The sequence below is a fragment of the Rhamphochromis sp. 'chilingali' genome (assembly GCF_963969265.1).
Source record: "Rhamphochromis sp. 'chilingali' genome assembly, chromosome: 14".
Taxonomy (NCBI): Eukaryota; Metazoa; Chordata; class Actinopteri; order Cichliformes; family Cichlidae; genus Rhamphochromis; species Rhamphochromis sp. 'chilingali'.
Genome location: NC_137941.1, coordinates 6,332,253 through 6,355,225, shown reverse-complemented (window position 1 = coordinate 6,355,225; position 22,973 = coordinate 6,332,253). Strand labels below are relative to the sequence as shown.

Sequence of the window (22,973 nt, the reverse complement as noted above, 5' to 3'; positions counted from 1 at the left end):
GACTGTTGTAATATACAAACACCTGACTTACTTTGAGCCTACAGCCTGTCTTTCATTTTGGTTGCGATGCTTGATAGAAACCATCTGGACCACAAGAACCGTGTCAGTATAAAAGGACCTTGGATGAAACAACAGTTTAATCACGCCGAGCTTTCTACTTTTTTTGTCAGCTGTCGGCATTCTGGCAAAATCTGCCAAATCTTTGGTTTAGTGTTATAGGTGATGCACAAGTATTCTAAACTAACATGGAGTAGAAAAGTGACACAGGTTGTTCAGTTTGGAGACATGTAGATCAATGAATGTTGACAGAATGTAGCTGTTAGCAGCTCTAGAACTAATCTTTATCATTATTATTAACCAAAGACACTGGGAAACCTCCCAGATATCCTCACTCTGAAACCAGGCATACTGAATTTGTTTTCCTTTTAAGCCAAAGCTGAAATATTTTGTAGATCTGTGGGAGAGCAACGGCCTGCATTTAGCCCCTCTCATGAGCCTCAGCTGACTTTGTTCACGATGATGACACAGCTCTGAGCAAGAGATGCGCAAAGGAGGCACAAAATCTGAATATCTATGATGAAAATGATTTTAAGTTCAAAGGCTCACTCTCAGACTAATAGTTGTATGGAAATGGCACATGAGGCACGATTAGAAGGGCACACTAACATACTTGTGAGGTTTGTGTTTACGCTGGCCTCGCAGGTGCTGCAAAGCTCTTGGCCACAGAGGAGTGTTTGTTTTGCTCTCGTCTTTATTCTCGCATCTGTTGTAATTATGTTTAATCACGATTATGTTTGAAGAGTTTTTTGCAGTCTGCCCTGCGGTTGTGTGCTGTCAGACCACAGCACATTCATTCGGTGTGCACAGGGAGGCCAGCTAAGAGTTAAAATCTGCAAGTTTGCACCCCTGTCACATGGGCCAATGTGATTCAAAATGAGAAACACAACTGTCTCGCTATAAAGTAGATTCAGGATTCTGGTATGCATTACTATCCTCCACAGCTTCTTGCTTTAATCAGATCCTGAAGTTTTAAACTGTAGCTTCAAATAAATAAAATTATTACATCTGCTTTGTTCTTGATTTAGAAAAGAAACGCTACGAACACGTCTCGAATGAAAGCTTCAGATCAACTTGTTGCTTGGCTTGATTCAGCAGAGGCTCCTGCTGACAGACATGTGGCAGAATGACACAGCATGATGCACTAAAGCTGCAGCCTTAAGAGCTTGCTATGTCAACATAAGGACTGCAAATAAAACTAGTATAGTGCCAAATCACAACAACAGTCACCTCACCTATAGAGAACCCCCCCCCCCCCAAACAACTAGACCCCAACAAGATGAGTCCTGGACTGGGAGCTGGTTCCACAGAACACGGGCCTGAAAGCTTAATGTTTTGCCCATTTCCTAATTCTGCTTTTAAATACCCAGGAACCACAGGTAAACATCTAGTCTTAAAGAAGATAGTGGTTGGCCTTTCCTTCACTGTGAATATGTACACAGTCCTGGGCTTGAAGACTTGACCTCTTGATCTTGAATCTGAAATTCCGAGCTGGGACAGATAATTTAGGTTTAATTTAAAGCTTTTAATCATTTGGGTCTTGGAGTTTCTGAAAGCTTGGTCTGTTTCTTGTTTCAGAATTGTGACATTTATTGTGCACAGCCTGCAAGAATTGCCCTGATTTAAGAAAGAAAAATGGTAATGTCTGTATCAAAGCCCCCCTTCAAATGCTTCTTTTGAAGATTACTGACACAAACTGCAAACACTTCCTCTGTCGGCTGTTTTGCTGATACAAAACTTCTCCGGCTTTCTCGTGCTCTCTAAATTATTTGCATCTCTAAGCGACGACGTGCACATGGATGCAAAACAGCCATCTGGCTGCAATCTTGCAAAGCGGAAATGCACATGTTCGAATATATCATTGTGAGAATTGTTTGTGTCTCTGTGTGTTTTTCTGGGTTTACACACAATGGCCTCCATTTGTGTGAAAATGCCTGCGGCTGCAAATTTTGGCCTTGCAGTGAAATCCACAGTCTGCATTTAGAATCTCAAACATTAGCCTGCTGTTTCCTTGTCCTTCATTCTTAGAAACAACATCTGTCTGCATGTACAACAGAGAGAAATGTAGTCACGATGCTGATAATTGAATCCCTTTCAGTCATAAATGCTGCAGTTTGGAGCAGACTCCAGTGACTGTAGGTCTCTTGTGCTCTCCCTGCTTGGCGGTTTAGTCTGAGTGTTTGGAGTCTGTATTCTAGGGCCTGCACGCTCAGACTGTAATTAACAGTTTACATTTGCTGTTTATGTTCCACTGAAAGTTTCTACAGAAGCAGATCGTCCTGGGTGTTGCAGCCCAGCTCTCTGTGTGGGACTCTGCAGAGATCACTACCAAGCAGGATTAAAGAATGAACCGCTGCAATCATATGTTGCACAATTTAATTTTTACAATAGTTAAAAAAATATAAAAATTTAAAAAATATAATTTCAATAAAACTTGAGTGTCTTCGGTGTGATGAAGAGAATCTATATCTGTGCACGAGGCAGACAAAGATGGATTTTTGGACTTTTTATTGTAATTCACTGAGAATTAGTTGTATTTTTCCTCGTTCTTGACTTTTAATGGCATTTACAGAGAGGAGATTGCTTTTTGTTCTCTGGTATCAGCTCTGTTACCAAAAACAGGACATTAGCTCAGGGGGTTGGGACGCGTATCTGTAACCGGAAGGTCGCCGGTTCGATCCCCGGGCTCTCTGCCCTGGTCGTTGTGTCCTTGGGCAAGACACTTTACCCTACTTGCCTACTGGTGTTGGCCAGAGGGGCCGATGGCGCGATATGGCAGCCTCGCTTCTGTCAGTCTGCCCCAGGGCAGCTGTGGCTACAACCGTAGCTTGCCTCTAGGGCTGGGCATATTACCCAAAATTCATATCTCGATATTTTTTAGCTGGATGGCGATATAAGATATATATCTCGATTTTTTTTTTAAAGCCATAAGTTAAGAACAAAAAGAGAGTTCTTAGTCACACTGTGTCCCAGATGTCAAATGGGCATTTTCTTTACATACAGCGTAGATATACATGAAGAAATTACTCAAAAATAAATTATCAGCATTTATTAAATAATCATGGTCCAATGTTGTTTTTGTGCATAACGAAAAGCTCACAATTGTGCAGTCAAAATGTAAACTAATAGACCATGAGCGTAATAACAAAGAGACAGATTTCACAGCTGCACCACGTCTCTGAACAGGTGCCATTTGTGGTCCTTATACACACACAGTACGGTAATATTACGTTGAAGCACAGTACTATCACTCCGCGAGGCGGCTCCATCAAGCGGTGCAGCTCCGTAGCTTAGCAAAGTCATATTAAAACATTTTTTGACAGATTGCTGAGCGCTGTGTACCACATAAAATCGGTTCGCGGTCAGTAAGCACAACCAGAATTCATACATAAGGCGCACTGTCGATTTTTGAGAAAATGAAAGGATTTTAGGCCGTGCAGCCCCTCCTGGCTGCATGTCGTTAGCGCGGTTAGCTCGCTAACACGTTGACACCGTCCAGCCCCACGCACGGGGCGATCCGAGGTAATTCGCTAACGGAGATTTTCCGCTTTCATCTTGTCATTGCCTGCAGGTAAAGCTATGGGGGAGGGGGAGTTGTGTTCAGTGAAGGAGAGGCGAGGCCGAGTAACGTTGCGTAGAGACATAAGTGGACGAAAGAGAGGCAAACCTGCGGCTCCACAAGTATAATTATAACGTAACATAGACTATATCGATATAAACGATATTGTCACATCTTATATCTCATATGAAAATATATCAATATTTTTAAAAAACTCGATATATCGCCCAGCCCTACTTGCCTCCACCAGTGTGTGAATGTGAGAGTGAATGAATAGTGGCATTGTAAAGCGCTTTGGGTGCCTTGAAAAGCGCTATATAAATCCAATCCATTATTATTATTAATGTGTGGGTATTTTTTAGGTTATTTCCATGGTTTTGAGAATTTAAAAATATATTTTTCCATACTTAGAGTGAAGAGAAAGAGGACATTTAGGGATTGAGAGATGCAGAATGATATGCAGCAACTGGTACTGCCAGTATTATTGTTCAGATCTTCCTGCTATTTACCCTAATGCTGTCTAAAGTCCGAACAGGCTCATGATCTCCAGAACATGAAAAAATGTGAAAAAATGAGCAAACCCAACTTTCAGTGCAGAGTATTGAAACTTTGGACTCTTCTTTTTTCTTTTCTTTTTTTTACTGGTGTTGAAACAGTCAGGTAATGAACATCTCTGCATAAAAATCCACAGCAGCGTGGATCTTCAAATGCTATGATGCATTTTAGGCCTCATTTAGTTCCATGCACATGTGTGTGTTAGTCTGAGGTTAGTGGAGCCCACACAAGCTCATGACGTCACAGATTGCTCTGTTTTCTTCTTCTCCTCTCTGCCATCTTTTCCTCTCTGTACCCCAAATCCTGTTTCTTCATCTGTCTGATTGTTCCTGTGTTTTTGTTTTTGTTTTCTTAGCATGTCCATCAACCCCTTCCCACCACTTTCTTCTGGTTTCTTGTCCCACAGTGCCCCTTTTTTCCTCTCCTTTGTCTTTCCTGACACTCTCTCTCTCCATAGCTGTATATGGTGTTGAAAAAGAGAGTTCCTCGGCTGGACTCTCTGGTCTTGGCTAATGGAAGCAGACCTGTCTCTTTGTGTAAATATTTGCACAGAAGGATTATAGATGGTCCCACACATTCAAGGTGGAGTTCTACTCCACTCCAGGCCACATTAGGGCAAGGAATGGCTCTGAGCATAGCGTAAACACCCGATGACACAACATAACATCTCACGAAGTCAACTGTTTGAAGCGTATCGGCAGGTGTTGATCTCACTGTCTGTCTCTTTTTGTCGTTTCTGAACAGGCGCCGAGCAGTGACCTCCCTCTCAAACATGTAGACACCATGGTGAGTTTACCTGCTGATTTTTCGCAGGTCCATTCTTCTTGCTTGGTTAGACTAATGAAGGAGCTGATGAATCTGCCTCTGCAGCCTTGGCTGAGAGGTCAGACATACTTGATGTAGAAAAGGTATAAAGTATGAGTGGATGGTTTCCCAGCTGCCATGAAGGACATTCATTATAATAAATACTTCAGAAAAGCCAGATTAAGTCTACACTTGATGCACAGCAGGGCCTGTTGAGATCAAAATCCCACTCATTCATGAGATATTTTTAAACAATATCTCACATCCATCGTCCACAACAAAAACACATATTTGCGCCAGATGATATCACGTTATCTTTTCAGAACACAAACATTAAATCATATCAAACAGGAAGTTCTTTGCTAGGCATCAAGCCACATTGCTGTACCAAACAGCTAAGTGGACTCTTGGTTGCTTTTGGTTGTCTTTGATTCATCAAAACAGAAACATTAAATAATACCCAGTTGAAATCTATCGTCGAACCCCGTAACACCAAAGATGGTGTCTGTATGACACATCCTTCGACCCTACATCCAAGTAGTCCTTATTTTCTTTAAAAGAATATATTCAGACAGTTTAGCTGCTGGACTGACACGAGTACATCTGGAGTAGAACAAAAAACTGCATAGAGCGGTTACCTGCAAGGCCGTTGATTGGCAACCTGTGCCAAGAAGCACTTGGGTTACGCTAATGTGACCAGTGCAGTGTGCTGGAATGCAAAGTCTGTTTGCACCTTCTCCTGTGCACCTGGAGCGTAGCAGGCGTGCATTTTTTGAGGCTCGTGCAGAGGCCTATGGCCCCTTAAGAAAAAGTCGTAATTCTACTGAATGGTACAAGTTTGAGCTTCAAATTGTACTTAAAGTACGTAAAGTAAAAGTACTTTCTTCTGACTCACGTCCGTGTTTTTATTGAATCATAGTTGCTGATTTAATAATGTGTTTAATCAATTTAATGTTGAAGCTGTAGATGATTTTAATTACTTAATATATCACGTTGTTGCTTTATCGATAATACTGCATCACTGAATATTAGTCGATTTATATTAAAATATATGATGCAGGTTACAAAGTTCAATATTTGCATTTGAAATATTCTGCAGTAAAGCTAGATGGTAACATAACATGGAAATATTTTGGGGAAAAATTGTGGATGTGTTTAGTGAAAAGACAAGTGTCTGTGGCACGTGAATTCTGGCATCCTTCATCTCCACTACGACATCTGAGTGATGTTCAGCTTACGCAGCGTGAGCGAGATAAGCCCAGCACAGGCAGCCGCACGGCCCGCTAGCTATTTTTAAAAAGGTTTTGTCTGTTTACTGTAGTATAAACTCTTTTAAAATGTAACTGAAGCATCTGCAGCTAAAGTGAGTTTATAAAATGAGTTGTGGATCAGATAAATATTATTATCTGTTTAATAAATTGTGTTGAGTATCAAGTGTGGAGCTGTAGCTTGCATTGTTTTATGCAAGGTGCTGGCATGGTTCATTTACACATGAGATGTTAGACTCTGGGTTACCGGGTTAATGAGATGAACGGTCACAACTTAACAACAAAAGTGTGACTTATGCCTCCTTCACCCCCTCTAAGCTTTAAATATGAATCAGTAAGGACGTGTGAAACAAGGAGACCCTCAATTTTCACTGCATACACTGTTTGACACAAACCTCCAGTCTGGGGGCTCAGTGTGTGGACTGGATGGAAGTTTTGAGGCGTGACCATCTAATGTCTATGCATTCATGCAACACTGGGCTCAGTGCTGCAGCTACATTAGCAGATATGAACAACTTCCAGTATTTTTAAACCTTGCGTTTTTGTCTGTGACTGCTGGAGTATTTGGACATGCTGGTTTTCAGCCCAGACTCCACAGGTAGCATTGGGTAGTAATGTATTTTAAACACTTTTTTTTTTGTTATTGTTAGAGTTTCAGAAGAGTTGATATGATTGTTGGTTCTTTTTGCCAACTCCTTGAGAACAATAAATTTTGATGTTCTGACAAAGCACTCAAAAATAAGGGTGGTACATGTTTGCTTTGGACTCACTGGGCACTATTTGTCTCCAACACGACTTCCTGCGAGTTGTATTTTGTCTGAGAAAGGAAGGATCGAGTAACCAATTTAGAGTTGCCACCCAAAGCCGAGTGCCCGCTTTCCCCACAAGGACCAAAAATACACACAAACAGAGCTGTGTGCCTTTTTGGGAATGGTGTGTGTGGCTGCTTATATTGGCGTTTCCCATGTTATCCTTCAGTCACTTGAGACAGTCTTTTAAAAGTCTTGTGAGTTTTTCCCAGTCCGGCACAGTTTGGTCAGCACCTTAAACGAGGGCCAAAGTCTGAATCACACCCTCGGCGTAAGTGTGTGATTAGACGAGTTGCTGTTTTATGCTTACTGTATGATCACATGTCTGTACAGAGTGGACTGTATGTGCTCGAGTGTCTGTTTGTGTGCAAGTGCAGCTGCTGCTGTCTTGTCATGGGCATTTGCTGTGTGGTTACACAGTGACGTGTGGCGGATGTTTGGCCACGCCTCATCGCCTTGGAGCATCACAGAGATTTATCTTGTGACAACAAGACCTGCATCAGTTTCTGCTTGAGCTTTGTTTTTCTTTTCTGCTATGAACATCTTGGCTGTTTTTCTTTAATCAGTATTAATTTTTAAGCTGCATCATTTTACTTCTTTTTCTGATTTCACTTCCCCGACAGATCCCCCTGCCTTCGATCCTCAGCTTCTCGTGTGAGAAAGTTGATAAGATGACACACAAAAAAAGGCACGTGGTTATATTTGTACGGTTATGACTTAGGACGTGCAGCAGTGAGCAGCTCCACTCAGCTGATTTGTGTGTGTTTATGTCTACAAACATGCATCAGTTCCCACATGTTTGGCTAAAGAGACGGAAAGGCTTAGCAATTTAGATCCATGCAAAGATGAGAAAGAGACATGGGAGCGAGGGAGGGAGGGAAAAGTTGAATGCGGGGGGAAGAGAGAGATAACGAGGCGGAGGGGGGAGGGTGGCCAACGGCAGAGAAAGAGAGGGAAGGGAGAGCACACAGAGGACAGAAGGAACGGGACGAGGAGCTCTGTGGAGGAGTCTGCCCCGACCTCGAGCATGTAGTGGCCCGCTGCAGGCTACGGCCCAAAATAGAGCCCTTTTTTTTCTGCTTTCCTTCTTCTTCTTCTGCTCCTCTGCTGTCAGAGAAAAGGGAGAGGTTTCTTAGAGGGAAGTTCACTGCCGGACACAGAGCAGGGAGAGGCAGCGGGAGCTCTCCAGAGATGAACCGAGGAGGGTCTTTTAGGAGGCGGCTCTCCTCTCTGAGGGGGGCATGGCGATGGAGTACGGGCTACCTTTTCAGGAAGGTAGGATGCGATGAATGAAGGATTTGGCTAAAAGCGGCTCTGGTTGCTTCTTCTCTTTCCACGCTCAATGTTTTTTTCTTCTTTGTCATAGAAAAAGTTTTTGTCTCCTTCGCAGACTTTTACAAGCCCCCAACGTCTTTTCCCTCCCTCCCCCCCTTCCTCCCTTACTGCCTCACTCTTTCTCAGATGGTTAATTTGTATGGCCTGCTTGTAAAGTCAACCTCCCCAGATGTTTTTCATCTGGAAACAGGGCCTGGAGGACCCCCCACTCTAATTCCCACCTCCTCCTCCTCCTTCTCTTTACCCACTACCTTGCTTCTTCCTCCTCCTCCCTGATGGAAGTTCCCAAAGGAGATGGGATGTGGATTGTGTCGTGTTTAGGAGCTTAACGTCTTTAACTTTGGGAAACTGTTGCTTGTTAAGATTATTTTCTTCTTTCATTCTGTTAAGCTACTCCAATGTGCTCCTGCAGACCCTCCATTCATGAACTCGTCACACATCATGATGTCTTTGAGTTTTTCAGAGGCAGAAACATCAATGTGACCACAGTGAAAGTTATTGTCTTATTGCTGACCCTGGCTTCAATGCAGCGCCTTTACTCTCCCAGATGGTTGCAGTTTAACTTAAATCTCGTGGCTCATAAAATCCTCTGCACAACAATTCAGACTAATTTGAAGCAAAAACTATGAATTAACCGCCGTCTTTGCAGCACAATATAAACGACAGCTCTCTGGCAGTCTCTAATTAAGACTTTTTCGCTTGCATGCTGGTGGCTCCGTGTCCCGTGTTGGCGTCCCTTTACCTCAAGAAACGCTTGGGCTTTTCCTGACCCTGATGCGCGGTAACTCCCTCAGCACCGCTCGGCACAAACACTCAGCCCTCTTCACGCTCTGCGTTTGTCTTTGAACCCTCTCTTTTGGGTCGTTTCTCGCTCATTCATCTCTGTCCTCCTCTGGTGACTCGCTGTGCTTTGGAGCCCCTTGCAACATGTTGAAGCACTTAGTCCAAAGTGCAGACAGAGTGGGGGGTGGATTTGCTTTGTGTCACCTCAGTTGGGCAACTGACTCATGTGAACATTTGGGCTGCAGAATCGAGGGGAGGGAAGCAAAGCATTTATCAAAACAAACGGGCCGTTCTGGGAAAATACCCCATCGTCTGATATGTTTGTGTTTGTGCCTATGTATGCGTACGCATTCACGGCCCCCCAATGTCACAATTAATACAGATACTTGTTAGAATCTCCAGATTCACCAAATAATGGTTAAACTCTCTCTTGGGGTGTCGAATAACACTGTTTTGTCAAAGCTGTTTGTCCTTTTAGTGTTGGTGATGTAACACACCAGGTTGTAGCAACATAGAGACAGTGCTCACTCCCAACCCATCACATCTGGATGCTCATAAAGGTTGTCATGTTAAAACAAACTGGGTAAGCATAATTTTTTAAGGACGCTGCAGAGGCGTATCTTTGCTTTCAAAGGGGACTTTTTCCCTTTGTGTATAATATTGCTGCAGCTGGTATATTCAAGCTCAAAGGATGCAAGCCACTTCTGGCAGAACGTTGGTATTTGATGCTGTGGGATGTTGAAATGCCAGATAATAACTGTAACTGTAAGGTTTGATTTCCCAAGAATTTAGGAGGTTTTAACGTTGGACCAGAGTTAAGTAACCTCCCCACAGATGCTTTAATGTCATTTATCACCAGTTGATCTAGTGAAAGCCTTCCACGGTGATAAAAATGCAATTTCCCGGTTAAATGCTCTGGTACGGGGACGTGGAAGCTGCTATTAGGGGAACCAGGATCTCTGAAAGTGAAGCTTTCTGTTGTGTTCAGTTTTTCTACCCTCGATCTTATTTAGTCCTACTTTTTATTTTTCTTAAATGTGTATTTTTATGAACCTGTTGTTTTTAATTCTACTGGTGTGTAGTATTTGTGCATCAGCAGAAGGTGTAGTAATGGGAAAATGGAGCAAAAGGTCATGCTTAGCCCTGACTATTGACATATCTGTTTTGGTGGCTCAGTGGTTAGCTGTCGCCTTATAGATGGCCGCCAACCCTGAGCCTGATCCTGCTGGAGGTTTCTTCCTGTTAAAAGGGAGTTTTTCCTTCCCATTGTCAGCAAAGTGCTTGCTCATAGGCAGTCGTTTGATTGCTGGGATTTCTTTGTATTATTGTGGGGTCTTACCTTACAATGTAAAGCACCTTGAGGTGACTGTTGTTGTGATTTGGCGCTGTATAAATAAAACTTAATCGAACAGAGTAGAAAGAAGGTCCTCTGTCTGGAGTTTCCATCTGTTTCCTGTACCATCATGGCCCAGGATACTTTTGCATAAAGATTTTCTAAAAAAAATCATAAACAGACAAGCACAATCTCAACCTGAGTCTCCTGTTTAGAAACCTTTTAGACTATTATATGAAACATGAGAAAAGGTTTCACATTTCTAACAGAGTGTCAGTTCTTCACTCAGCGACAGTCGGCTGTTAGGAGAGCAGAGCAGACTAATGCTCATACAGGAAGGTCAGTGGTGCTCTTGACACTGATGGTTAGCCAGCCAATCTGATATAATGGATGATGACGGATAACAGCCCCTTCCTGTGTACATGTGACCCAAACATCACAGGAGAGTGAATAAGTCCACGTGCCCTCTGACCCCCCTCCTCAAGCTGGTCTGAGTGGGGGGGGGGCGAGGCGGGCCAGGCTTAGTGGAGCCAAACACAGCCGGTCACTTTCAGCCACACTTCCTCTGCTTTGCTCTATGAAGGTGCCATGTGAAGCTGTTCTCACATGGCGCTACACAGCTTCATATAAGAGACTTCCCCCTCCTTCCCTTCCTAAGGTATAATACACACTCTGCAGCAGTGATCAGATCTTTGTCTTTCAGAGTGTTTATTTTCTAAAGGGATGAAAACTATTTCAAACTCTAACTGCCTGTTAGACAGTATAACATCACAGGACTGGAGACAGCTGGCTCGAGCACGCGTTTACAGTCTCATTTGAGCAGTAAGAAGATCTGCCGTGTCGAGGTGAAGGTCGTCGGAGTTTTCTGTTAGTATCATTACCTCAGCTACTCCACAGATTGAAGCCTGATTGGCTGATTCTGAATTTTCAGGATTGTTTTCTTTAAAGATCTACATGCGGTATGTTGAAATTATAGTAAAAGGGGAAGTGATGCAGTCATTCTTTCCTCGGTTTCCACAAATAGTTGTGTTGCTGCTCCTATTACATGTGCTGCGGACAGCGCTGAGGGGAGTGCAAATGATGCCATAACACATCTCTAAATTACATCGAGCATCAATTTTCTTTTAAATAATAAAGAAATAAAGTCCAGATATCACACAACATATATCTCAGTACTGATATGTGTGAGAGGCACACGCTGTCTCTAAATATAAGATATTTGGTTATATAAAAGTGTACAGGAAAATTATGCTCGACTCTTTTGCCGGGGCGATCGTGGCTCAAGAGTTGGGACTTCGCCTTGTAATCGGAAGGTTGCCGGTTCGAGCCCTGGCTTGAACAGTCTCGGTCGTTGTGTACTTGGGCAAGACACTTCACCCGTTGCCTACTGGTGGTGGTCAGAGGGTCCGGTGGCGCTGGTGTCCGGCAGCCTCGCCTCTGTCAGTGCGCCCCAGGGTGGCTGTGGCTACAATGAAGCTTGCCATCACCAGTGTGTGAATGTGTGTGTGAATGGGTGGATGACTGGATGTGTAAAGTGCTTTGGGGTCCTTAGGGACTCGTAAAGCACTATACAAATACAGGTCATTTACCATTTTGATTGCTGACTACAGTAAACACTTTACTGATGAGTTTATGACCTCAACCACTAGTTTCAAGTCTTACTCAGTACAACATAATGCTTATTTTGTAAATTATGGTCTCTATTAGAGGAAAATAAGAGGGTAAAGTAGGTAGTGCTTTAGTTAGTGATTGACAAGTTGTTGTGTGTGCAGCATTCTTCTGATTCTCACTGGGATGCATCCCACGGACCTCCCTAACCAGTCTGTGATTCTGCTACAGCTACAATAATTATGATTTACATTTATGCTCTGCTGTAATCTGTAAAATCAAAGGCTCCATTATTTTCCAAATTTCAGAAGATTCAAATTTACCAGCAAGGCTGAGCTGGTTACATGGATGACTGTGAAGCGTCATTTTAATAATTCGAACGTCTCTTTAACTGATTTCCTTATTTGGTGTATGAATGTTTTTAACAGCTTGTTGAGAAACATCTTTGTGTGCATGCAAAGAATACTAATAAAGTTTTTCTTTGTGATTGCAGGGCTCAACAAAATCCTCAAAGAGCATGGAGTCACGGCGCAGGCCATCGAGGTAGCTTCCCTTCTTTCTTGTCTCCTGTCCTCCTCATCAGTTTTGAGTTTTCCTACTTTTCCTCCCTTCTCTCCACGTTTCCCATAAAAGGCTTCATTTGGATTATCAGGCTGCGTTTGTTTAATTATTTTAGAAAACGATCTCTCCTGCTTCCAGCAAAAGTGCAGATTTATAATAAGGGGGGGGTGAAATAAATATCAGGCTTAGCTCTGTGCGTTCTCTGCATCCTGCTTGATAATGTGAGGAATCTGAAAATGAAAAGTTTAGATGTAATGTGATATTGGCCGATTTTTACCAGGGACACTGTAAAAGCAACATGCCCCGCTGTTGAACTGGACCGCTCGGTGTGTTGTTGGACATAAAGATATCTGGTGTCAGCCTCGGTCCTCAGGGAGTCACACATGTTGTCAGTTGTGTAATTAATGTGTCAGACTTGATGGCACAACACAACTGTGTGCTGTGCGAAGCTTGAATGACAGTTTGGCTCCCTCGCAGCAATTCACCTAGATGATATGAGGTAATAAAAACAGTTCAACATCTGGAACATCAGCATGTTTAACAGCCCATGCAGAGAACGTGTGAGTTCATTTACTGAGAGGATTACACCTGATTTCCATCCATATAAAGGAAAACATTTTTAAGTACCTAACATCAGAATCATTGACAGTTGTCTGATGTAATCCTCCCGCTAAATTAACTAATCCAGTCAAACTCTGGGTTCAGACAGGTTTGGTACATTCCTATGATCACACTTTTTATTTGCGTGGAGGTTTGTGTTGCTACGCCGTCCTCTAAGCCTACAAATAAAAGTGTTTGGGTAATACTACCTACCTACTTAGTTTAAATAACTAGGTAGTGTAGACAACATGTTTAGTATTATTTTATTTTTTTATCAAAGCTAAAGAAAACCACAATTCTCACTTGTGGTAAACATAACATATCATAACACATCTACAGTGACAGGTTAATTTGACAGCTGTGGTCATGCAACATTGCAGATATTATTACATAAGTTCTCTGATTCTGAAATGTGGTGCACAGATCTTTCAACTGAAGACTTTTAGACATGCTACTTGCAAAAAAGAAGCACTGAGTTTGTTTTCTTTTGCTCTCATTCGAAGCAAATGTTCAAACTACCTAACTTTAAGATAGTTTGTCTTGATCCATGCTGAATCACCCCGGTAAGGATAAATCCGGTAAGTTGATTCTGTTCATCTGGACGTAGCGTTTTGAGTGGGAGAAATGATTCGTCACTCATCCAAGTGAATTCTTCAGGGACTGACGACGCTACGTCCAGATGAACAGAATCAACTTTTTGGGATTTACGATGGTTTATCGGTATAGGTATACAAATGTAACCATTTTCAGGTGTATTTTTGTCTTCATCACCTTCTAGGGAAACACTGAAATATTTAACTGGTAAAAAAGATATTTATTACTTTTATCTGTTTACTGTTTGGTGCTGGAAAGGGAATATACAATAAGTCTCTCCTGAAAACAGTTGCCTGTTGCTGGAAAACCAAAACAAGCTAAAATGGGCTTAAATCCCTGGGAGCTTGGCGGTCTTATATTACAATTTGTCATTGTGAACTATTCCTTCTGCATCACGTTTATATAATATTTAACATATAGAGGTGAAAAGCATCTGTAACTAATGCAGAGAAAAAATGAATAGCGCATGGTGTTAAGTCGTTTGCTTAAGAAACTCAAAATATTAATAATAGAAAAGGTCAAATCAGTCTAAGTAGCGAGTTTAACTTGGACGAGCCAATTGACCTTTTGGGTCATGAGAAAATATGTGGTAATATGTTTATACCCATCAGGAAGTATGACAAGTATGATTATAAGCTGAAGTCAAGTAGGGTGCTCCGTATTTTGAATGGAAGAAACCATGGAAATCCCGGTTGTTGACTTTTATTGCAGATATCTTGGGGGATTTTTTTTAACAGTTAAATGTCTAAGGTTTCTGGATTTAGGAAAAAAAAAGGTTCAGTGTTTGTCTGAATTGACAAACGAGATCAGTGCAGCACTGAAATTGAGCATGCAGAGATAATGCGTCATTCGTCAAATGCGGTATGCAGAAAAGGAGCAATCACTTAATCTCTTCAGCTGATGAGAAGCAGGTTGGCACTCAGCCGGTCAACACATGCTGGTGAATCTGGAATGGGACCAAACCACAGGTCTACAGTATATTGGCTTTGACTGCACTCAGAGGTGAGAGGCATACACAAGGAGATGCAAGAGAGTGAAAAGGAAATGGTGGGAAAGAGGAGATGCAGGTTTAAAGAAATATTTTCAAAAACTTGATAAGACTTCTGTCTCAGCACAGTAGAGACATGTGCGACATATCAATTTCTTTTATCTGAAGTGATGAATAATTTCCAGTAAGCATGTTTTGAGTGGCTCCAGATGTACAGAAAAGAGCAGGTTACAGTATTTGAACAGTAAAGCTGGAGCGATCCCCTCTCCCAGACATATGAGCAATTTCCTCAGGGGCTACTCACAGCTGACAAATGTGGGAAATATGCTGCAGTCTGGCTCCAGGCACCTCTCCTGCAACCTCTTCAACTCACTCCCCACCTTCACTTCACCCACTTCACTTCTTTATAGCCTCTTTATGGTTGATATTTTTCTGCAAAGGCAAAAGTCGGAAAGAGGTTTGATCAGTTGAGGTCTGTTTATTGCTAGTGAGACGGTGAGTCGCAGAGGACGCCTGTACGGCTCTACATCTCAGCCTGCAAAATGACTTCAGCCCATATAACTAAACCAAATCCAGACATCTGCAAGGAAATTAGAAAAAAATGTAACTTGCGTATATTCACAGCAATATTGCATAAATCTTGCACGTGATGATTCTTCTAATAAAAACCCACAAAACCTGATCAACAATCTTTTTGGCAAATATTTGGCAATACAACAGAATATATCAATTAACAAATTTCAGATCAACTCTGATTGCAATGTGTTGGCGATCTGTTTAATAATTAGATGGCAGTTAATTGCAAACCTTTGCAAATTTGTCTGAGAGTGAATACAGTCAGTCTGTGATTGTTTGCAGACAGATTGCCTCCCACCGCGCAACCTGTGCAATCACATCACAAATGAAAGGGGTCCCCTAGAGTTAAGGGGTGTGGCATATTGTTGGTCACTGCAAGTACTTGAGTGCAAAATCACCAGACAACTGTGTTTTTCTCCCATCCACCCTTCTTCTTCTTCAGTTTTTTTTTTCTGTTAAGGTGTTTTCTTGTATACATTCTTTTTATGTGTCAGTTTTAGATTCATGACATCTGATTGCTAACTTTTAACTAACTTTTAAATTTTAACTAAAACTTTTCTTCTTCTGTCATTTAATGGTCGGGCATTGTACAGCTACAAGCATTTCACCCCCATGTCATACTGTGTATGGTTGTGTGTGTGTGACAAATAAAATTTGAATTTGAATTTTTATCTGCATGTCATTCATGAACTCCTCTAGGGACTGCAGATGAATATCTGGTACAATACATTGTACATTGTTCCTGTGTTTCTAATTAGGTGGAGCTTTTTTTTTAATTTCCAAGAGAGATTTCAGTAATTATGTGCAAATGGTGGGACACACACACACACACACACACACACACACACACACACACACACACCCCTAAACTAAACATTAAAAAGTGTGCTTGCACTTACCTCACAATGCTCGTTGCAACAGCTCTTTGGCACGTAAACAGGGCTACAAGAGTGATATGTAAAAGTGAGTTTGACAGAAAAATGTCACAAATCAATAAAGACAAGAAAATCTTTCAAGTACGTCTTCAGAGCAATATCAGTGAGAAATGTAAAAGTAACAATGAAATATATTTTACATTCTAAAGACTATAAACACACTGTGGGCAGCACATTTGGGGACAAGCCCAAGCACCAGACGTCCATTGGTACCATACAGTATCATACTATCCCAAAATTATTTAGTAAACATTTTAAAAACAGACGCAGCAGAAACAAAGTGCTGTACACAAAAATAATTACAAGGATGCTGTGTCTGAGGTAAATCTGATCAGTCCTGACCTTTAAAAAGAAGGATTTGTAAAGTAAAATTCATCTTTTAGCAAACATTGAAAAGAGGGATTAAAAAAAGACTAAATGTGATTCAAAAGTGAGTAAACCATCCACTAATTAATAACAAATGACATTTAATTTGGTTGAGAGCCACTCCAGCCATGCAGATAACGTTTTTTAAGCATAAAAGCATAAAAGAAGTTGATGCCACGTTTTAAGGATCTTTCTTTCATGTAAGCACGACTCATCTAGTGCTGCATGTTGGTCTTAAATGGACTTTTCTCCAATATTTAGCTGTAAAAGCACATCCTTTTCTGCTAATCTCCTCAGATTACTGAAAAAATAGCTTTTTTGCTCCTTCGCTTTTTAACCAAATCTCTGTATTGTTTAGACATCTGGAAAAGCCAAAGAGCAACACCTGCTCTCATTTTCTCAAGAGCCTGAGAGTAAATTACGGATCAATCAGGGAATTCTGACATCCCTTTCATCTGGGCTTCCTTAATCTCTCCCTTTTAGATCTAATCTGACCAAATGAGGGGGAAAAAAGACTCAGCAGAACAACAACCAAAACACTTTTGCTCATCACTGATCATCAGTTTGCGTGGTCCACATATCCCGCAGCCCCCTGGTGTGTTCATCGGATGCGTCACCTTCTCCTCGCTCGCTTTTCTTTGCAGACAGTCTAAGAACATGACTTGTGTTTAATGCAGCAGGGAGAGCATGAACCCCGCTGAGATTTAGTGATGTCATTGTGGATTTGGTATTTATGTGGTGTATTGCCTTCTCCATATTAGGATATTTGTTCCATGTTGACTTGAAGAAAGAATGTTGTGTTCTGTTTGCAACACTGCGGACATTCAGTTTACAGATGACGTATGAAGCCACATCATTTTTTTGTTGCCTTGGGCTCCAAATATGTGACTCTGAAGATGTGAAGTTAAAGTACAAACTTGAAATTACGTCAGAAGAAGACGTGTCTTGTGACATTTCTCTGTAAGAAATGACTGTGTCCATAATAATGTTATTGCCTAAAACAAACTGGGACTGCTACCATCTTTAGTAAAGCAGCCCTCTCTGCCCATATAACATGAACTGGACAGACGTGTATCCAGTATCTGTATAAATTAAACAAAAACTGCTACCTAATTAAAATTGACCAGCTTTCATCCTTTTGGCAGTCTTCGGTTAAAGCCATTCAGCTGCAGTGTATAAATCACATGTGCTGCATTACTTCGGGGTATTAAAGCTATCTTTTGCAGTCCGGTGACCTGCATTGGTTTTTCTATCAGCTGATACTCAGAATTACTTCTTTTTTCTGCAGGAGTGCGAGTCTGCTGCAGGCCCTGGAGGAGAGCTACGAGCTGGACCTCATCTACATCACAGAGCGGATCATCTCTGTCTCCTTCCCCAGCAATGTGGAGGAGCAGAGCTACGCTGCCAACCTGAGGGAGGTGGCCTCCATGCTGCGATCAAAACACGGGAACAACTACCTGGTAGGGTTTCAGAAAAACCGAATAGTTATAAAAAGTCATTATCAGCTCATTTAGCTAAGGTGTAACCACATATTCACCTAACAGAGTGGTTATATAACATCTGCATACTTTATATTGCATGTGATACCTGCCTCACTCTTTGTTGTTCAAAGCATCGCTCCTGTTGCTTTTTGTTGGGCCGAAAAGTGGTTGCCTGCATTTAAACTGTTGTAAATGATTTGTTGTCCTATTATCTGCCAAACAGATCTTAATTATATCTCTCATAAAAGTTATTTTGAGCCAGAAAGAACATTCCTGTCAGAAGTTAGAGGCAGTTCTTGGGGAAAAAGTCTCATTGAGGTTAAAAAAAGATGTATTTTTCAAGCAGGATCTGGCCAAGAGGGGAGCAAAAATTACAATAAATAAATAACATAACAGTATAAAGATATTTTAGGTGGCCGAAAAAGTCCTGGATTGATTATATTGGCGGCAGAATAACATAAAGATAGTATCATACACAAACCCCCCCCCCCCCCATGAAAAACATGTTATTTCTTCAGTTACTGGTAAATCCTTTTTACAAAGTTCTAATTACCAATATAAAGCAAAGCTATTAGACATAGAAAACACCCCAAAACTGTGACTTCCTGTATCTGTTAGCAGTGTAGGATATAACCCATGCTGGGCAGCGGGGACACAACCTCAGTCAATGTGTGCATTTAATCTTTTGCTAAACTTAAACAACTCCAACTTGACACTGCTGTTATCTATTAAGAGTCAATCATATCTTTAAAGTAAGTCTTTCTTACTGCATTTGCAAATCCAAACACACATGGGTGAAAGGGAGGAAATGGATACACTTTTAGTCACCAAAACTAGCACAACCAGCCAGTTAATAGAGAAGTTTCCCAGCAACGGCAACAGTTAGTTCATTGACGGCTAACTACATTATTGAGTTACAAGAAACTCTGTTCAGGACTGACTCATTCATGATGTGTTGGCTAATTTAACACCATCGCCAGATACTAAAAATGGCTTCGTTCGAGTTTGGGTGATGTTAAAAGCACATGATTTTTATTCACTGAACCACGATGACCCTGCTAAATATAGTCGTCTTTTCTCTGAAGTTTAGTGAAGCATGACTTTGGAATCAAAAACATTAAAGCACAAAGCTAACATTATGTTGCACTGTAACATATAGAAGTAGCTAGCTCTGTCCTGTTTGACAACAATTAGTTTAATCCCATATTTCCTCCATGGTAGTATTGTTAATATGATTTAGACTATAAAGATGCTTTGATGCTTTCTTATTTAGCTTGAAATGTTTTAAAGTCAGCCAGAAATGGAGTTTTCTATCAATTTCTCTCTCTACTTTGTTAGTAATCTATCATAGCTAATAAAACCGGTCAATGAGAGTTGTCATTTCTACTGCAAATGATGAGACAGCTTTTGTCTGAAGTTTTAAATCCCAAATCCATATACACTTTAATCCTTGTTACTTGACTATGTGCATGTAGCATGCCTCAAAAGCCTGCAAAATTCTTCATGAAGCAAGCCTTGACATTTGGTTGCCATCTTGGTCCCGCCTCTTGACAATATTTTGATAGAAGCCCGAAAATAAAATGGGAAGAGAGCCATAGCATTGATTTCAGTGGTCTTTTGAATTGAATTAATAAGGTGCCACCATTGCAACAAGTCAGCTTATGGAGTTTTTTCTTACTGCTAAATATTCCTTAATCTGTTTTAAACTTTATTATTGCCAAGTGGAAGCGTTTAGGAATCAGCAACTCACACACAAGGTGCATAATGCCTAAAAGCTGCCAATAACTACAGAGCTCCAAACCTCCTCTAGGATGAACATCAGCACAGAAGCTGTGCACCAGGAGCTTCATGGCACGGGTTTCCATGGCCCTGTAGCTGTAATGTGTGGTGTATCATTCCCTCTGGCTCATCCCACAAACACACTGAACAAATATGATTCTAACTCAGATTATAGGCAAATAAAAACATATGTACCCTTACCTTTACTATGATAACCAAAGACCGAGGTGATAATGAGTACATCTCATATCATGAACCCCCATGTTTGGTTCAGTTGCTTACTGGCTTGGCTGTACGAATTCTCTAATATTTTCGTATTCAGGATTCCCAGAGTGCCCTGCCTCTCTCATTTAATATCTTGTGTAATATTTATTTGTACTTTTCTTTAGCTCTTCAACCTCAGTGAGAAGCGCTATGACATCAGCCAACTCAATCCAAAGGTACAACTGCCTGCTTAACATCTCCTCTCTTTGTCTTTGTTACTGTATGACCACCGGTATGAACAGCAACCTTTCTCCTCCTCTCTCAGGTTCTGGACTTTGGCTGGCCCGACCACCACGCTCCAGCCTTGGACAAAATCTGCAGCATCTGTAAGGCCATGGACACGTGGCTGAGTGCGGACAGCCACAATGTTGTGGTTATACACAATAAGGTAAGAGTGAAAAATGAGAAGATGCTGTAAAAACAGTCAATGACTGCAGGCAGTAGAGGGTGCTCTCAGGCTCTTTTCACGACCGCTGCTTACCTCAGAGGCTGCAGCTGTTTGTGCATGTGTGCTTCTAATGATGTTCCATCTGAGTGAAACACTGACACTGAGTGCGTCTCTTTGTGTGCTTGTTGGGGCTGGATGATGGTTAGGAAAACACAAATTAAGGCTGTAAGGCATGCCAGTCATCATGGCTACTTAGGTTTATTTACCCCTTTTACCCTTAACAATACCATAAAAACTAAAGTGACCGATATTTTCCTGTTGTTGCCTAAACTTACTTGGATCACATTATGCGCTTGTGGGAAGCCTCAGTGTGCTGAAACACACCATAAAGAGTATATCCAATACAGCTACTAGGCTGCCGTCCCGAATGTAATACCTAATCATTTTCACGTTAACCCCGCTCTGTTCCTGATTGTGTTTTGCAACATAGGAATTAACCATGGGATCCTAAAACATTCCCACAGGGAGGCTACTAACAAGTCGGCTGCTGTAGCAACCGCTGTTGTTTTTTTTCCTGCCAGTCGAGTAACGACAGTTTGGTCACTAAGGAAGCTGACCCTGCTGGTTTCCACAAATCATTTCCACTGGGCTCCACGCTGTTAAAGCTGCCGCGATATTTATAATGTGGAACTCACTCATTCGCCACCACGAGCTTTATTTTAAAGGCGGATAGATGGGCTAAAATGAACGCCGTCTCTGTTGACATAGTATCACATGCCTGGACACATATACATGCTCAAATATGCAGACGTTTTTTACAACCAGACGTGGGCCACTTCACCAGTTTTACACAAAACGGTCCGTTTACTGGTCACGCGGAGGGCTCAGCTTGTGAAAATAGTTGTATAATGTTTTCTGTGGCTCTGGAGAGTCCCAATGTTCTCGACTGGGGCCTGGAGACTTATCCAAGGAATCTACCATGACAGAAATTTTTTTTTGCCGTTTTTGAATCTCTGCATTCCTGACAGCATTTTTTTTTTTTTTTTTTTTTAAAGAAGGCCATAGTTTAATGACTTTGTATAACATAATATGATAGATTATTTTACATACAGTGTCATTTGGAGCCTGATTCCAAATAAGAACTTTCTATTGGAAAATTTTGACATTTAATATGCATAAAGTTGATGTGTTCTGAAGTTACGTATACCTGCATAAAGCAACTTTTAACATTCTGTATCAACTTTTCAATTAGCCTATTTCAAACATAACTGTCTGATTGCAACAGTGCATATATCATACTTTGTATGTGCACACCTTCAGCTTTAATTCAAGGTGTCTAACAAAAGTATTGCACAAGTATTTAGGAATTTCAGACGTTTTAACACACAGTCATACCCAAATTTCCAAAACTACAACAGATTTTCTTTCTTCAAGTACTTCTGGACCTCAGTGTAAGTGGAGCACCCTGTGGTGGAACTGAACTGTAAATAAGGACATGCCCTTCTTGAAATTTAACAAAAATAAAATTACTTTTAAAAAGAGAACAACCCTATCTAACGTGATACTAAATAATGTTGCAGTTCCTGTAAAAATAAGGGTCATTTGGTCCTTATTGTGTAAATTTGATGGCTATCATTAACCTGGGAATGATATCTGTACCTCTTTGCTTCTTTTGAACTTTGAATTAATTTTATGTCTTTTGTTATATTCTACATGACTAAAATAACCATTAAACATATTTGGACATTACACAGTTAGTGCCTGAAATACCTAGAGAAGAAATCCATAACAATATTGTTTTCTGCATGCTTGACCATCACGAGATGAAGATAAAATTAGCTTACTTGTGCTTGACTGATGTCTTTTCAGGGCAATCGAGGCAGAACAGGAGTGGTGGTGGCGGCTTACATGCATTACAGCAACATATCTGCCAGGTAGGTCTCTGATCCCAGCTGCAGCTGGAGCTAAAGTCACATGTCCCGGCCACTTAAAAAGTGGAGTGAAAGTCAGAAAGAGAAGGCGTGAAGATGAAATCTGGCATTTTTGGAAAACAAGGGGGAGGGGGGGTTACATGAGGACAGGCTTAAGAGGAAAAACTCAATAAGCCTGCATTGTTCACAGGTTTGAAGCCCACATCTGAAGTACAGTTAAAGATGTGATGAGGCAGAAGGAGGGGGGTTAGAACATGAGACTGAAGACCACCAGTTTAATTCTGGTAAATCAAAAGAACAGTTCCTGATGTCATAATTATAAAAGTGAGCTAAAGTGAGTTAAGTTCTATGAGACACCGCATCATGCGACTCAGATTATAAGTGAGCTGCTTTTCGTTT

At 41.3% G+C, this 22,973-nt stretch overlaps 1 protein-coding gene across 23 annotated transcripts in view; it reads left to right on the top strand.

The window, feature by feature from the left end:
- The window catches only part of tns1b (tensin 1b), a 195,444-nt gene that overhangs the window by 125,364 nt on the left and 47,107 nt on the right, over positions 1-22,973 (top strand). For 12 of the 23 annotated variants that reach the window (XM_080904031.1, XM_080904030.1, XM_080904034.1 and 9 more), the window contains exons 1-6: positions 7,926-8,327; positions 12,605-12,654; positions 18,020-18,191; positions 20,381-20,431; positions 20,521-20,643; positions 22,513-22,577. In XM_080904031.1, the coding sequence (XP_080760157.1) occupies positions 7,941-8,327; positions 12,605-12,654; positions 18,020-18,191; positions 20,381-20,431; positions 20,521-20,643; positions 22,513-22,577 (848 nt within the window). In that variant the 5' untranslated portion in view covers positions 7,926-7,940. Of the gene's footprint in view, positions 1-4,915; positions 4,958-7,925; positions 8,328-12,604; positions 12,655-18,019; positions 18,192-20,380; positions 20,432-20,520; positions 20,644-22,512; positions 22,578-22,973 lie in introns of those variants that run through there. The other 11 variants (XM_080904045.1, XM_080904036.1, XM_080904042.1 and 8 more) reach the window with 1 other exon arrangement.